At 42.5% G+C, this 18,256-nt stretch overlaps 1 protein-coding gene across 2 annotated transcripts in view; it reads right to left on the bottom strand.

Annotated features, from left to right (window-relative positions):
- Positions 1-18,256, bottom strand: part of kiaa1328 (KIAA1328 ortholog) — a 91,596-nt gene that overhangs the window by 12,605 nt on the left and 60,735 nt on the right. For both annotated transcript variants that reach the window (XM_061932606.1, XM_061932607.1), the window contains 3 exons: positions 16,921-17,016; positions 16,760-16,845; positions 16,318-16,426 (listed from right to left, as the gene is read on the bottom strand). In XM_061932606.1, the coding sequence (XP_061788590.1) occupies positions 16,318-16,426; positions 16,760-16,845; positions 16,921-17,016 (291 nt within the window). The remainder of the gene's footprint in view (positions 1-16,317; positions 16,427-16,759; positions 16,846-16,920; positions 17,017-18,256) is intronic.

Raw genomic sequence — 18,256 nt, 5'->3', positions numbered from 1 at the left:
TAGGCTTTTGAATATTCTTCACGGAATGACTGCAGTTTTCCTTTCGGTTTAAGACTCGTTTGCGATTTTTCTCCGGCTGATTCCATGATCGTTCGCTCGTTTGGAAACAATGGCAACTGGTGCCTCGTGCTTGGCAGCGGTGCTATAAATAGCCTCGCGCATGGCATTCGGAATGGCTCGATAGGAAGTTACGGGAAGCAGTGTCGATTGTCATTGTTGTTACGCGATTTCGTGAATAAAACTTTAAAAAAAAAAAAAAAATTTAATTAATGAAAAACCGTATTTTTTATCACTGCAACCGTAACCCGGAATAGGTTGATGAAAACCGTACTAATTACGGGAAAACCGGAGTAGTTGGCAGGTATGCCAGTTGGTTATTTATGCCTCATATAACGTACACTTATTCAGCCTGTTTATTTATTTTATATTGCCTTTCAAATGTCTATTCTTGCTGTTGGCTTTTATCAAATACATTTCCCCAAAAAATGCGACTTATACTCCAGTGCGACTTATATATGTTTTTTTCCTTCTTTATTATGCATTTTCGGCCGGTGCGACTTATACTCTGAAAAATACGGTAGTATCGCGGTATACTGTACAACCCTAGTGTGGAGTTTTGTGGACAAAAATGAATGTCTTCCATTTTGGAATAAGGCTGTAATGTAACAAAACGTGGAAAAAGTGCTGTGAATACTTTCCCCGGATGCACTGTACATAATGAAGTTCAACTCTTTTTTTGTTATTCTTCAAGTGCAACTTTACAGTTTTCCTCCCATTTAGTTGGGAAACAAAAGGTCCCCATTGTCATGTCTGCGTAATCATGTTTTGTTTTAAGTCATGTTTTGTTTAGTTATAGGACTCTTTAGTTTCTGTCTTTTCACTCCCTTGTCTTGTTTCCATGATTACCCCATTAGTTTCACCTGTTCCACGTTTGGACTCATTGTGCACTCTTGATTGTCACCATAGCAACCCATTAGTTTTCACCTGTCACGTCACGCACCTGTTTCACGTCTTGAGTCACGCACCTGTTTTCGTTAATCATGTCTGTAGTATTTAAGTTCAGTGTTTTTCAGTTTGTCTTTCTGACGACCTCACCACATTTACCGTATTTTCCGCACTATTAGCCGCACCTAAAAACCACAAATTTACTCAAAAGCTGACAGTGCGGCTTATAACCCGGTGCGCTTTATATATGGATTAATATTAAGATTCATTTTCATAAAGTTTCGGTCTCGCAACTACGGTAAACAGCCGCCATCTTTTTTCCCCGTAGAAGAGGAAGTGCTTCTTCTTCTTCTACGCAAGCAACCGCCAAGGTAAGCACCCGCCCCCATAAAAGAGGAAGCGCTTCTTCTTCTACTGTAAGCAACCACCCGCCCCCGTAGAAGAAGAAGAAGCGCGCGGATATTACGTTTCATTTCCTTTGTGTGTTTACATCTGTAAAGACCACAAAATGGCTCCTACTAAGCGACAGGTTTCCGGTTCATGAAAAGACGCAATCTCTCCATCCGCACACGGACTACTATTTCACAGCAACTGCCTAAAGACTTTCAAGAAAAGCTGGCTACTTTCCGTGCATATTGTAAAAACAAGATAGCTGAAAAAAAGATCCGGCCAGAGAACATTATCAACATGGATGAGGTTCCACTGACTTTTGATATTCCTGTGAACCGCACTGTGGATACAACGGGAGCACGTACGGTGAATATTCGCACCACAGGGAATGAGAAGTCATCCTTCACTGTGGTTCTAGCTTGCCATGCTAATGGCCAGAAACTTCCACCCATGGTGATATTCAAAAGGAAGACCTTGCCAAAAGAGACCTTTCCAGCCGGCGTCATCATAAAAGCTAACTCGAAGGGATGGATGGATGAAGAAAAGGTGAGCGAGTGGTTAAGGGAAGTTTACGCGAAGAGGCCGGGTGGCTTTTTTCACGCAGCTCCGTCCATGTTGATATACGACTCCATGCGCGCCCACATCACGCTGGTTTTTAATATATTATTAAAGTTTGACTGACCTGACTGTTTTTTTGACATTCCTTTAGCGCAGTTAGATGCGGCTTATAACACGGGGCGGCTTATAGGTGGACAAAGTTTTGAAATATGCCGTTCATTGAAGGCGCGGCTTATAACCCAGGGCGGCTTATGGTGCGGAAAATACGGTATGCTCTGTCCATGCCTGTCTTTCCATGTCAATTCCTCAAGCAACTATTTCTGTCCAAGCCAAGTAAGTTTTTGTTCCATGTTTATAGTCTTTTTGGTTTCATAGTTTGTTCTCTGCCATTGTGCGTGTTTTTTGTTTGTACTTTTTTTGCTATAGTCTTTTGGTTTCATAGTTTATTCTCCGCCTCTGTGCGCGCTTTTTGTTTATTCCTTTTTTTTTGATAAATATAAATAAATCATGTACCTTCATTCCCGTCTCGCCCGTGCCAACTTTCCGTTGCATCCCGGAAAAGCAAACACCCAGGACCAAGCCATGACACCCATAACTCATCTGCATGTCTTCTTCCTAGTAACTCTCAGTGAACTCTTTGATAAAAGATAGCCGTTTCACCCCACGCCCTCATCCATTTGCAGTCCAAACAGTAAGACAGGGGCACCCTGTAATGGACGCTGCATATATGCCGCATGTCAATTTCCACACCAATCAATAGCAGGCGGGCAGTGGCGGGAAAGATGGAGATGAGATGGGCGGCGACGATGGAACTGTCTCATTACTAACTGGCGCGGGATTCATGGAAGGATTACGAAGGTCACATCATGTTAACTCCAGCTTTGTTTGGCAATTGCACATGAACGTTGAACAGGTTAAGATTAGGCGGTCCCGAGAGGCGCATTGTTGCTGCGTGAAGGTGTTTCATGCAGCACGCAAAATGATCTGCATCCTTTTATCCACGTGCATGCATTCGTACTAGGGATGTCCGATAATGCCTTTTTTTGTCGATGTCCCGATATTGTCCAACTCTTAATTACCGATACCGATATACAGGTAAAAGCCAGTAAATTAGAATATTTTGAAAAACTTGATTTATTTCAGTAATTGCATTCAAAAGGTGTAACTTGTACATTATATTTATTCATTGCACACAGACTGATGCATTCAAATGTTTATTTCATTTAATTTTGATGATTTGAAGTGGCAACAAATGAAAATCCAAAATTCCGTGTGTCACAAAATTAGAATATTACTTAAGGCTAATACAAAAAAGGGATTTTTAGAAATGTTGGCCAACTGAAAAGTATGAAAATGAAAAATATGAGCATGTACAATACTCAATACTTGGTTGGAGCTCCTTTTGCCTCAATTACTGCGTTAATGCGGCGTGGCATGGAGTCGATGAGTTTCTGGCACTGCTCAGGTGTTATGAGAGCCCAGGTTGCTCTGATAGTGGCCTTCAACTCTTCTGCGTTTTTGGGTCTGGCATTCTGCATCTTCCTTTTCACAATACCCCACAGATTTTCTATGGGGCTAAGGTCAGGGGAGTTGGCGGGCCAATTTAGAACAGAAATACCATGGTCCGTAAACCAGGCACGGGTAGATTTTGCGCTATGTGCAGGCGCCAAGTCCTGTTGGAACTTGAAATCTCCATCTCCATAGAGCAGGTCAGCAGCAGGAAGCATGAAGTGCTCTAAAACTTGCTGGTAGACGGCTGCGTTGACCCTGGATCTCAGGAAACAGAGTGGACCGACACCAGCAGATGACATGGCACCCCAAACCATCACCCAACCATGCAAATTTTGCATTTCCTTTGGAAATCGAGGTCCCAGAGTCTGGAGGAAGACAGGAGAGGCACAGGATCCACATTGCCTGAAGTCTAGTGTAAAGTTTCCACCATCAGTGATGGTTTGGGGTGCCATGTCATCTGCTGGTGTCGGTCCACTCTGTTTCCTGAGATCCAGGGTCAACGCAGCCGTCTACCAGCAAGTTTTAGAGCACTTCATGCTTCCTGCTGCTGACCTGCTCTATGGAGATGGAGATTTCAAGTTCCAACAGGACTTGGCGCCTGCACACAGCGCAAAATCTACCCGTGCCTGGTTTACGGACCATGGTATTTCTGTTCTAAATTGGCCCGCCAACTCCCCTGACCTTAGCCCCATAGAAAATCTGTGGGGTATTGTGAAAAGGAAGATGCAGAATGCCAGACCCAAAAACGCAGAAGAGTTGAAGGCCACTATCAGAGCAACCTGGGCTCTCATAACACCTGAGCAGTGCCAGAAACTCATCGACTCCATGCCACGCCGCATTAACGCAGTAATTGAGGCAAAAGGAGCTCCAACCAAGTATTGAGTATTGTACATGCTCATATTTTTCATTTTCATACTTTTCAGTTGGCCAACATTTCTAAAAATCCCTTTTTTGTATTAGCCTTAAGTAATATTCTAATTTTGTGACACACGGAATTTTGGATTTTCATTTGTTGCCACTTCAAATCATCAAAATTAAATGAAATAAACATTTGAATGCATCAGTCTGTGTGCAATGAATAAATATAATGTACAAGTTACACCTTTTGAATGCAATTACTGAAATAAATCAAGTTTTTCAAAATATTCTAATTTACTGGTTTATACCTGTATACAGTCGTGGAATTAACACATTAATATGCCTAATTTGGACAACCAGGTAAAATAAAATAAGATATATACATTAAAAAAATATTCTTGAATAAAAAAGAAAGTAAAACAATATAAAAACAGTTACATAGAAACTAGTAATGAATGAAAATGAGTAAAATGAAGTGTTAAAGGTTAGTACTATTAGTGGACCAGCAGCACGCACAATCATGTGTGCTTACAGACTGTATCCCTTGCAGACTGTATTGATATATATTGATATATAATGTAGGAACCACAATATTAATAACAGAAAGAAACAACCCTTTTGTGTGAATGAGTGTAAATGGGGGAGGGAGGTTTTTTTTGGGTTGGTGCACTAAATTGTAAGTGTATCTTGTGTTTTTTATGTTGATTTAATAAAAAATAAAAAATAAAATCTAAGAAAAAACAACGATACCGATAATGAAAAAACGATACCGATAATTTCCGATATTACATTTTAACGCATTTATCGGCTGATAATATCGGACATCTCTAATCACGACAACTCGCAACATGGGGGGGGGTTGGGGCCCTGGAGGTCGACTGCTGCTATAAAGCGCTGCCAGCCGTCCATCACCCCGAAGGGGAATCAAGCGCTGGTGAAGGCGTGGGGTGGGGGTGAGGGTGGGGGGGGGTGTATATGCCCATTGTCTTGGGCGTGTTGATGTAGTGTCTATAGGCCTGGGGCCGCTCTGCATGCAAGTAAAAGTTCGACTCCAGGTGTGTCATGGCTTGGACTTTTACGCAGCTTACTGCAAGGATTGTTTTCCCGGAATGCAAACGGACTGGACCAGACATCGGTAGAAAGTAGTCAGTCTACCCCAGGGCAGCTGTGGCTATGAAAGTAGCTTACCACCACCAGGTGTGAATGATTGATGGGTTCTACATGTAAAGCGACTTTGGGTACTTAGAAAAGCGCTGTATAAATCCTAGGTATTATTATTATAATTATTATGTGTTTTTTATGTTGATTTAATAAAAATAAAAAGTAAATTAAAAAAAACTAAAAAAAAAAACGATACAGATAATAAAAAAAACGATATTGATAATTTTCGATATTACATTTTAAAGCATTTATCGGCCGATATTATCGGACATCTCTAATTTGTACTGTACGTGCTCGCTCCTTTCACTGTAATTGGTGCTACAGTGTGCTATAAAACCCAAAAGCAGTGAAGTTGTCACGTTGTGTAAATGGTAAATAAAAAGAGAATACAACAAATCCTTTTCAACTTATATTCAATTGAATAGACTGCAAAGACAAGATATTTCATGTTCACACTGAGAAACTTTCTTATTTGTTGCAAATAATCATGAACTTAGAATTTATTGCAAAAAAGGCATTTTTACCAGTGTGTTACATGGCCTTTCCTTTTAACAACACTCAGTAAAGGTTTGGGAACTGAGGAGACACATTTTTGAAGTGGAATTCTTTCCCATTCTTGCTTGATGTACAGCTTAAGTTGTTCAACAGTCTCCCTTCTGATACTTTAGCTTTCATATTGCACCACACATTTTCAATAAGAGACAGGTCTGGACTACAGGCAGGCCAGTCTAGTACCCGCACTCTTTTACTATGAAGCCACACTGTTGTAACACGTGGCTTGGCATTGTCTTGCTGAAATAAGCAGGGGCGTCCATAAAAAAGACGTTGCTTGAATGGCAACATGTGTTGCTCCAAAACCGACCGATATGTACCTTTTAGCAATAATGGTGCATTCACAGTTATTTTCCTCTTTGTTCCGGAGGACGCGACGTCCACAGTTTCCAAAAACAATTTGAAATGTAGACTCGTCAGACCACAGAACACTTTTCCACTTTGCATCAGTCCATCTTAGATGAGCTCGGGCCCAGCGAAGCCAGCCGTTTCTGGGTGTTGTTGATAAATGGCTTTGGCTTTGCATAGTAGAGTTTTAACTTGCACTTACAGATGTGGCGACCAACTGTAGTTATTGACAGTGGTTTTCTGAAGTGTTCCTGAGCCCATGTGGTGATATCCTTTACACAACGATGTCGCTTTTTGATGCAGTACCGCTTGGTTTTCGTCCTTGCCGCTTACGTGCAGTGATTTCTCCAGGATCTCTGAACCTTTTGATGATATTACGGAGCGTAGATGGTGAAATCCCTAAATTCCTTGCAATAGCTGGTTGAGAAATGTTGTTCTTAAACAATTTGCTGAGGCATTTGTTGACAAAGTGGTGACCCTCGCCCCGTCCTTGTTTGTGAATGACTGAGCATTTCATGGAATCTGCTTTTATACCCAATCATGGCACCCACCTGTTCCCAATTAGCCTGTTCACCTGTGGGATGTTCCAAATAAGTCTTTGATGAGCATTCCTCAACTTTATCAGTCTTGTTTGCCACTTGTGCCAGCTTTTTTGAAACATGTTGCAGGCATCAAATTCCAAATGAGCTAATATTTGCAAAAAATAACAAAAGTTTCTGAGTGTGAACATGAAATATCTTGTCTTTGCAGTCTATTCAATTGAATATAAGTTGAAAAGGATTTGTTGTATTCTCTTTTTATTTACCATTTACACAACGTGACAACTTCCCTGCTTTTGGCTTTTGTACAATAACACAGTGGCAATGATCACCTGACTAACTTGATTTACAGTAGAAGTGCAATATCACACACACTCACCTTGCATGGTTTCAGATATTACTATTCACTGTGTACATTGTAAAATACAGCATTTTGACTAAATAAATGTCTGAAAATCCTAAAAGGCGGCGACAGACCGGGGCGGCATGGCGTAGTGGGTAGAGCAACCGGCCCGTGGCATAGGCCGTATAGTAGAGATGCGCGGATAGGCAATTATTTCATCCGCAACCGCATCAGAAAGTCGTCAACCATCCACCATCCACCCGACCTAACATTTAATCAGAACTGCATCCGCCCGCACCCGCCTGTTGTTATATATCTAATATAGACGATGCAAGGCATTAGTGAGGTTATAAAGCTTTTGCCTGTTAAAGAAAGGAGACTGATCCAATGCAGCACAGACATTCGCGTGCCACGCTGTCACGGCCCAGACGCACACCAGTGCGCAATCATATGGGAGCCGCGCTGAGCGCACCTCCAAGCGCGTCTCGCTGCCGGCGACGGCCGGGTATGGTGCCGACGCTCCAGCGCCATCCATTTTCAGGGCTAGTTGATTCGGCAGGTGGGTTGTTACACACTCCTTAGCGGGTTCCGACGTCCAGGGCCACCGTCCTGCTGCTGTCTATATCAACCAGGGTGAGCCCCACCCCTTTCGTGAGCGCACTGCGCGCGGAGTGACCCCTGTTACGCGCCCCCGGCAACGGGGGTGGCAGGCAGGTAAGCTGCGCGGGCGGAGCGCGCGGAGTGACCCCTGTTACGAGCCCCCGCGGGGGTGGCGGGCAGGTAATTAAGCTGCTTACCTGCTGCGCGTGACGCCGGCCGCGGCGAAGGCGGACGAGGCGGGGTGTCGGTGCGGTAGGCGCGGTGGTGACCCTGGACGTGCGTCGGGCCCTTCTCGCGGATCGCCTCAGCTACGGCTCCCGGTGGGGCCCTCTCGGGGGAAGGGGCCTCGGTCCCGGACCCCGGCGAGGCGTCCCTTCTCCGCTCCGTAAAAGTGTCCATCTCTTTTCTTTTTTTTTCTTCTGTTGTGGCATATGCTGCAGGTGCCTGCTCGTTTTTCGTATGTGGGTAACAACATTTAACTATGTATATATATTTACCAATTGGTTTAACTGCCACCCGCCTGAATCTATTTAAAATCTTTTTTCTTTTTTTTTTCAACCGCCCGACCCGACCCACGGATAAAATCTAATTTTTTTAAATTTCATCCGCCCGATCCGCAGATAATCCGCGGACTCCGCGGTTGTGCCCGCAAACCGCGCATCTCTACCGTATAGGCAAATGCTAAGGGCGCCGTCCATCAGGGGGCGCCACGCCAGTGCCACAAATGTTGGAGAAAAAAAAAAAAAAAAAAAGTTGGTACTATTATTTCTAAATACAAAAAATAATCCCACGTTAATTAAAATGCAAAGTAAAGCCTATTTAATAGAAATGGGTTGTACTTGTATAGCGCTTTTCTACCTTCAAGGTACTCAAAGCGCTTTGACACTACTTCCACATTTACCCATTCACACACACATTCACACACTGATGGAGGGAGCTGCCATGCAAGGCGCTAACCAGCACCCATCAGGAGCAAGGGTGAAGTGTCTTGCTCAGGACACAACGGACATGACGAGGTTGGTACTAGGTGGGGATTGAACCAGGGACCCTCGGGTCGCGCACGGCCACTCTTCCACTACGCCACGCCGTGTTACAACATTACGCCCCCCCCCATCCTCCCCCCGCACGGTGCGCCCCCTCCCTTCCCGTATCATGACTCTTTTTGGACGTCACCACATCAAAAAATCAACACAAGATGTCAAAACGGCCAAAACTGTCAGGTGCCCAGGGAAGAAAAAAGAGAAAAGAAGAGGAGGAGAAACGAGAAAAGACAGAGGTAGCAGGTAGGTAACGTTAGCCTACATGAAATTATTTGTCTGTTACAGAATGTGATAGTAACCTGGCTTTTTAGCATTAAGCTAATGTTACATGATTCGGCAATTGCTAATCAATAAATAGCTAGTTCTGTTTTAACGTCGGGTTAATATTGTGGAGGGGGCTAAATTGTTATGGAAAATAATAATGTAACGTTAGGTAATTACAGTACTCCCACCTTACATTCCTCAGGGACATTTGTATTAGATCTTTTAAGCAGGTGTTTTTTGTTTACATTGTTATTGCCTTCTGGTTAGCTAATGTTTGCCCTGCAGGTAATAGTCACTTTTTCACCCCTTTATATATTAGGTATAGTTGTAAGTAAAAAAAAAAAAGGTCAAAGACAAAGCTATTCGGGTTCTTGTGAGTACAGGTAAAAGCCAGTAAATTAGAATATTTTGAAAAACTTGATTTATTTCAGTAATTGCATTCAAAAGGTGTAACTTGTACATTATATTTATTCATTGCACACAGACTGATGCATTCAAATGTTTATTTCATTTAATTTTGATGATTTGAAGTGGCAACAAATGAAAATCCAAAATTCCGTGTGTCACAAAATTAGAATATTACTTAAGGCTAATACAAAAAAGGGATTTTTAGAAATGTTGGCCAACTGAAACGTATGAAAATGAAAAATATGAGCATGTACAATACTCAATACTTGGTTGGAGCTCCTTTTGCCTCAATTACTGCGTTAATGCGTCGTGGCATGGAGTCGATGAGTTTCTGGCACTGCTCAGGTGTTATGAGAGCCCAGGTTGCTCTGATAGTGGCCTTCAACTCTTCTGCCTTTTTGGGTCTGGCATTCTGCATCTTCCTTTTCACAATACCCCACAGATTTTCTATGGGGCTAAGGTCAGGGGAGTTGGCGGGCCAATTTAGAACAGAAATACCATGGTCCGTAAACCAGGCACGGGTAGATTTTGCGCTGTGTGCAGGCGCCAAGTCCTGTTGGAACTTGAAATCTCCATCTCCATAGAGCAGGTCAGCAGCAGGAAGCATGAAGTGCTCTAAAACTTGCTGGTAGACGGCTGCGTTGACCCTGGATCTCAGGAAACAGAGTGGACCGACACCAGCAGATGACATGGCACCCCAAACCATCACCCAACCATGCAAATGTTGCATTTCCTTTGGAAATCAAGGTCCCAGAGTCTGGAGGAAGACAGGAGAGGCACAGGATCCACGTTGCCTGAAGTCTAGTGTAAAGTTTCCACCATCAGTTATGGTTTGGGGTGCCATGTCATCAAATCCCTTTTTTGTATTAGCCTTAAGTAATCTTCTAATTTTGTGACACACGGAATTTTGGATTTTCATTTGTTGCCACTTCAAATCATCAAAATTAAATGAAATAAACATTTGAATGCATCAGTCTGTGTGCAATGAATAAATATAATGTACAAGTTACACCTTTTGAATGCAATTACTGAAATAAATCAAGTTTTTCAAAATATTCTAATTTACTGGCTTTTACCTGTATATACACTTCGCTGCCGATGTGGGGGGGGGCGCCACCTAAAATCTTGCCTAGGGCGCCAGATTGGTTAGGGCCGGGCCTGCGTGCCAGAAACCTGAGGGTTGCAGGTTCGCTCCCCGCCTCTTACCTTCCAAAAATCGCTGCCGTTGTGTCCTTGGGCGGGACACTTCACCCTTTGCCCCCGGTGCCACTCACACCGGTGAATTGAATGATGAATGATAGGTGGTGGTCGGAGGGGCTTCCGTCAGTCTACCCCAGGGCAGCTGTGGCTATGAAAGTAGCTTACCAGCACCAGGTGTGAATGATTGATGGGTTCTACATGTAAAGCGACTTTGGGTACTTAGAAAAGCGCTGTATAAATCCCAGGTATTATTATTATTATTATTATTAATTGCTGGTAGTAAAAAAAAAAACTGAAGCTAAAAGTGCAACAATTATAATAGGTGTGAGAAGTGCAAACGGGTGGTAATAAGATGTGATACCATGGGTCCCCAACTGGAATTAATAGGCATCTGCTGGAGCTCACAGCTTAATATGGCCCATACACTGCTTTGTTTAAGAGTTACTCACTAAAAGCTGTAAACATTACAATGTAGCTCTAGCCTTCTTTGCTCTGTAGAACATCATACACAGCCAACGCTGCATCTCTTTACACCTCGCACTGCCATTAGCAGATTCGTGAAAATCTGATAAAGGAGAAGGACAAATGGAATTTCATTAGGGATGATAAATGCCACAAAACAGATCAGCAGCAGCGCCTGCATTCAACTTCCTGGCACAGCATAAAAGTAGGCCTCCACATTAAAGGAGACACATTTTAGCTATGTCGGAATTTAAAGTCCAAGGTGTAAAAAAGCTAATTTATTTTTTCCTGCAGTCTGACGCTAGTGTAAATGACACCTGCCCGCAATACCCTTCTTAGATCTTTCACGCAATTTCCATTTGTATCCATCTTAAACCTGCTTCAAATGTTCGCCTTGCATTTTTCTCTTTATGCAACGCTCAGCCTCACATCTTCACAAACGTACTTTTACCATCGCCGCCTTCTCCATGTCATTACTGTGGCGGGGAGAGGAGGGAGGGCAGTGTGTGCATCCAGGAGTCTGTTCAATTACACCTGCTGCAAGGTCCCTGCCAGGCGGACTAATGGAACGCAGCGTGTATCCTGACAGGCTGGCCGCAGTGCTAGCGAGCCCAGTAAAAGCTTCATTTAGCATCTTACGGTCAAAAAGTTCGGATGTGTCATAATTTGCCTTGGAGGAAATTGTCATCTCTGCAAAATCGTGTTAAAAATGTAACACGAGGCTGAATCTTAAAGGGGTTATATGATATACAGTACAGGCCAAACCTTCTCATTCAATGTGTTTTCTTTATGTTCATGACTATTTACTAGCGGTGTAACGGTACACAAAAAATTTGGTTCAGTGCGTACCTCGGTTTAGAGGTCACAGTTCGGTTCATTTTCGGTACAGTAAGAAAAGAACAAAATATACATTTTTGGGTTATTTATTTACCAAATTTGCAAAATCTTCCACCAAAAATATTTTTCTTAGTGTAATATTTGATGTGAAGTAATGGGAACCTTGGATAGGTCAATAATTCATAATAACATTGATTTTGATTCAATATTACCGTATTTTCCGCACCATAAGGCGCCCTGGGTTATAAGCCGCGCCTTCAATGAACGGCATATTTCAAAAACTTTGTCCACCTATAAGCCGCCCGTGTTGTAAGCCGCATCTAACTGCGCTAAAGGAATGTCAAAAAAACAGTCAGATAGGTCAGTCAAACTTTAATAATATATTAAAAACCAGCGTGATGTGGGCGCGCATGGAGTCGTATATCAACATGGACGGAGCTGCGTGAAAAAAGCCACCCGGCCTCTTCGCGTAAACTTACCTTAACCACTCACTCATCTTTTCTTCATCCATCCATCCCTTCGAGTTAGCTTTTATGATGACGCCGGCTGGAAAGGTCTCTTTTGGCAAGGTCTTCCTTTTGAATATCACCATGGGTGGAAGTTTCTGGCCATTAGCATGGCAAGCTAGAACCACAGTGAAGGATGACTTCTCATTCCCTGTGGTGCGAATATTCACCGTACGTGCTCCCGTTGTATCCACAGTGCGGTTCACAGGAATATCAAAAGTCAGTGGAACCTCGTCCATGTTGATAATGTTCTCTGGCCGGATCTTTTTTTCAGCTATCTTGTTTTAACAATATGCACGGAAAGTAGCCAGCTTTTCTTGAAAGTCTTTAGGCAGTTGCTGTGAAATAGTAGTCCGTGTGCGGATGGAGAGATTGCGTCTTTTCATGAACCGGAAACCTTGCTTAGTAGGAGCCATTTTGTGGTCTTTACAGATGTAAACACACAAAGGAAATGAAACGTAATATCCGCGCGCTTCTTCTTCTTCTTCTACGCGGGCGGGTGGTTGCTTACAGTAGAAGAAGAAGCGCTTCCTGTTCTATGGGGGCGGGTGCTTACCTTGGCGGTTGCTTGCGTAGAAGAAGAAGCACTTCCTCTTCTACGGGGAAAAAAGATGGCGGCTGTTTACCGTAGTTGCGAGACCGAAACTTTATGAAAATGAATCTTAATATTAATCCATATATAAAGCGCACCGGGTTATAAGCCGCACTGTCAGCTTTTGAGTAAATTTGTGGTTTTTAGGTGCGGCTAATATTAAATGTGATAAATCTCTGGATAAAAAAAGCAGAGCCTGGCGACGCATGCGCGTTTATCATAACTCTCTCTCTCTCTCTGTCTCTGCCCCTCCCTCACCAATGCTGCTGCGTGCACAATTTGTTTTGTTTTTAACCCCTTCTTAACCCCGAACGTACATTGAAAATACACGCTACCCTAACTCAAAATGCTGGACATTTGAGGTATTTAAGAAACTCCGCCCTGACAGCTCCGCAAAAGAGGACATGTACGGTGAAAAGAAGACGTAAAGTCAGTCTATCGTAGCCCGTTAGCTGCTAGCATGCCGTGTGTTGTGCCTCGGTGTGCATTGTTTACACAACGTGCGTCACGCTACTTAATATGTCCGTGTGGAAACTCGTTCGGTACACCTCCGAACCGAACCGGAACCCCCGTACCGAAACGGTTCAATACAAATACACGTACTGTTACACCCCTAATATATATAAATACATACATACATACATATACACGCATGCTTTAGAACCCCTGGCTCGAAAGAAAATAATGTTTGGCTTGTTGTCCTTCTAACTTGCCTTGGTGCCCTAAAATATGAGCCCTCCTTCAAGGCAACACTTGCCTTGACCTTAAAAAGTTAAAATATGAGGCCTGTAGTTGCCCATATTTGCTGTACAGATTTACTTTACAAAAGACAAGTGTGAGATACTTCTTCTTATTTGTATTTGACTTTATAAAATGGCTTTACATTAGTGTTTGGCGCAGCTGGACCGGAGCAGGAGGGGATAGAAAGAGGGAAAAAAGGAAGACAGAAAGGAAAGTTGAGGGAAGAGGGGGATAAGATAGAGAAACAACAACACAACAGAATTTGCAAAATAAAAAAAAATAAAAAAATGTTTACATTGTCATTATGTGGCATTGTGTGTATAATTTTGAGGACAAAAACTAATGTATTCCATATTGGAATAAGGCTGTAACATTACAAAAAAGGTGGAACAAGTGAAGCACTGTGAATACTTTCCAGATGCTTTCTCATACATAGGAATTTTACTACATCCTGTAACACCAAAACGGATGAGAAGTAAAGCAGTTATAGGTGAGATGCCATCAAGTAACTCTCCATAACGCAGTAAGGACATTGTTGTTGTGCAATTACATATTTCTATAGTAATAAAAACTATGATCTTTCTATGATACCTACTACACTGCAAAAAGTGAAATCTAAGTAAGATGAAATATGTCAAATAAGGGTGATATTTGCTTATTTTCTGTCTGATAAGATCATTCTTCTCACTAAGCAGATTTTATGTTAGAGTGTTTTACTTGTTTTAAGTGTTTTGGTCCTAAATGATCTCAGTAAGATATTACAGCTTGTTGCTGAGATGTGATGACCTATATTGAGTAAAACATGCTTGAAACTAGAATATCAAGTGTTGCAAAGCTGTGTCATCAACACTCACAAGTATAAAACTGCTTTTTTAAAGTAATCATTTCTTATTGTAAAAAAAAAAATCATGACTTTGACACAATTGTGTCTCATATTAAAACAGATGACAGCCAAATGGACTTTGCTGTTTTATTTTCAATGAAACAATAGAAAATACGTACTCATATAGTAGTACAGTTGTTATTAGTGAGAATATACTTATTTTAAGGTATTTTTGGGTTCATTGAGGTTAGCTAATTTGACCTGTTTTGGAAAGTCTTGACAAGCCAAATGTTCTTGTTCTATTGGCAGATAATTTTGCTTAGTTCAAATAAAATACCCCTCATTTTTGTATTTTTTTTTTCTTCTTTTTGAACACTGACTTTTTGCAGTGTATGTTTTGATTCTTTAAATTAATTTGAGTTCCACCTAAATATGGTCATTTAAACATAATCTTCAATTATCATTGCCAAGCACGGCAAAATGTTTATGTCGAATAGGTAATAGTTTTTTCCCCCCCATACATTTGCAAATGTTTAGATAGAGATCAAAATGGATTACCGTATTTTCCGCACTATTAGCCGCACCTAAACACCACAAATTTACTCAAAAGCTGACAGTGCGGCTTATAACCCGGTGCGCTTTATATATGGATTAATATTAAGATTCATTTTCATAAAGTTTCGGTCTCGCAACTACGGTAAACAGCCGCCATCTTTTTTCCCCGTAGAAGAGGAAGTGCTTCTTCTTCTACGCAAGCAACCGCCAAGGTAAGCACCCCCCCCCCATAGAACAGGAAGCGCTTCTTCTTCTACTGTAAGCAACCACCCGCCCGCGTAGAAGAAGAAGAAGCGCGCGGATATTACGTTTCATTTCCTTTGTGTGTTTACATCTGTAAAGACCACAAAATGGCTCCTACTAAGCGACAGGTTTCCGGTTCATGAAAAGACGCAATCTCTCCATCCGCACACGGACTACTATTTCACAGCAACTGCCTAAAGACTTTCAAGAAAAGCTGGCTACTTTCCGTGCATATTGTAAAAACAAGATAGCTGAAAAAAAGATCCGGCCAGAGAACATTATCAACATGGACGAGGTTCCACTGACTTTTGATATTCCTGTGAACCGCACTGTGGATACAACGGGAGCACGTACGGTGAATATTCGCACCACAGGGAATGAGAAGTCATCCTTCACTGTGGTTCTAGCTTGCCATGCTAATGGCCAGAAACTTCCACCCATGGTGATATTCAAAAGGAAGACCTTGCCAAAAGAGACCTTTCCAGCCGGCGTCATCATAAAAGCTAACTCGAAGGGATGGATGGATGAAGAAAAGATGAGCGAGTGGTTAAGGTAAGTTTACGCGAAGAGGCCGGGTGGCTTTTTTCACACAGCTCCGTCCATGTTGATATACGACTCCATGCGCGCCCACATCACGCTGGTTTTTAATATATTATTAAAGTTTGACTGACCTATCTGACTGTTTTTTTGACATTCCTTTAGCGCAGTTAGATGCGGCTTATAACACGGGGCGGCTTATAGGTGGACAAAGTTTTGAAATATGCCGTTCATTGAAGGCGCGGCTTATAACCCAGGGCGCCTTATGGTGCGGAAAATACGGTAATCTCTTGGAAAGGTTACCTGTTTTCAGATGTCTTTCGTGTCGCAGGTGCCATGACGAGCTTCGCAGGACTTGCAGGCACCTCTGCAGATGTGGCTGTGTCCTTTGTTGATAGCACCGAGGCGGCTTCTGTTCAGCATTGCAAGATAGAAGAGGGTGTCAAGAAGTCGGAGCAACAACACTTGCTGCAACACATTCAAGACAGCACGCATTTGCATTGACATGAAGACGGAGAAGAAAACTAGAACCTGCAAGGCTCACCTCTAGAAAAACACACATACAGAGTTGGAAAAGATTTAAACAACAAACTTTGTCAGCTGTGCCATCTATAAAAAAAAAAAGGGTTAAATACAGAACTATTTTCGTGTGGTGCATCTTTTTAAGCTCTATACTTCAGTAAGCTTGATGAAACAAACCATGTGGCATGTCAAGTTCTACACAAGTATCAACAAGCGTTCTCACCACAAGAGCCAAGAGTTTTGTCCAATGGTGCAGTCTGAGAAGCACTGTCTCGTAAGCGTTGTGGTCCAGGGCCACTCTCTGTGCCACTGCAGACATTACACACAACATCACTTTTTTTTTTTTTGTTGTTTTGTGAATAAGTTTCATGGTTACGTGTTTACCTTGGGGCCAAATCTTGGTGGTGAGGAGCGTCTGACTGTGGAGTTTTCTTATTTTCAATTGAGGTGCTGAGTTTGGATTGACGAGCTTCTTGAAGCCTAACACACACAAAAAACACCAAAGAGAACATCTACCAATTAGAACAGAGCGTGTTAACATTAACACGTAGTGTTGTCCCGATACCCATATTTTGGTAGCGGTAGCAAAATGTATTTTGATGCTTTTCTAAATAAAGGAGACCACAAAAAAATGGCATTATTGGCTTTAGATAGATAGATAGATAGATGGATAGATGGATAGATAGATAGATAGTGTCGGAGGCAGATATTTACATATATCCGAATTTTTGTGTTACCGTATTTTCCGCACCATAAGCCGCCCTGGGTTATAAGCCGCGCCTTCAATGAACGGCATATTTCAAAACTTTGTCCACCTATAAGCCGCCCCGTGTTATAAGCCGCATCTAACTGCGCTAAAGGGAATGTCAAAAAAACAGTCAGATAGGTCAGTCAAACTTTAATAATATATTAAAAACCAGCGTGATGTGGGCGCGCATGGAGTCGTATATCAACATGGACGGAGCTGCGTGAAAAAAGCCACCCGGCCTCTTCGCGTAAACTTCCCTTAACCACTCGCTCATCTTTTCTTCATCCATCCATCCCTTCGAGTTAGCTTTTATGATGACGCCGGCTGGAAAGGTCTCTTTTGGCAAGGTCTTCCTTTTGAATATCACCATGGGTGGAAGTTTCTGGCCATTAGCATGGCAAGCTAGAACCACAGTGAAGGATGACTTCTCATTCCCTGTGGTGCGAATATTCACCGTACGTGCTCCCGTTGTATCCACAGTGCGGTTCACAGGAATATCAAAAGTCAGTGGAACCTCGTCCATGTTGATAATGTTCTCTGGCCGGATCTTTTTTTCAGCTATCTTGTTTTTACAATATGCACGGAAAGTAGCCAGCTTTTCTTGAAAGTCTTTAGGCAGTTGCTGTGAAATAGTAGTCCGTGTGCGGATGGAGAGATTGCGTCTTTTCATGAACCGGAAACCTGTCGCTTAGTAGGAGCCATTTTGTGGTCTTTACAGATGTAAACACACAAAGGAAATGAAACGTAATATCCGCGCGCTTCTTCTTCTTCTACGGGGGCGGGTGGTTGCTTACAGTAGAAGAAGAAGCGCTTCCTCTTCTATGGGGGCGGGTGCTTACCTTGGCGGTTGCTTGCCGTAGAAGAAGAAGCGCTTCCTCTTCTACGGGGAAAAAAGATGGCGGCTGTTTACCGTAGTTGCGAGACCTAAACTTTATGAAAATTAATCTTAATATTAATCCATATATAAAGCGC

The sequence above is a fragment of the Nerophis lumbriciformis genome, linkage group LG38, assembly GCF_033978685.3.
Source record: "Nerophis lumbriciformis linkage group LG38, RoL_Nlum_v2.1, whole genome shotgun sequence".
NCBI classification, from domain to species: Eukaryota; Metazoa; Chordata; class Actinopteri; order Syngnathiformes; family Syngnathidae; genus Nerophis; species Nerophis lumbriciformis.
The sequence above is the reverse complement of the archived record's forward strand: the minus strand, read 5'-3'. Positions and strand labels throughout refer to the sequence as shown.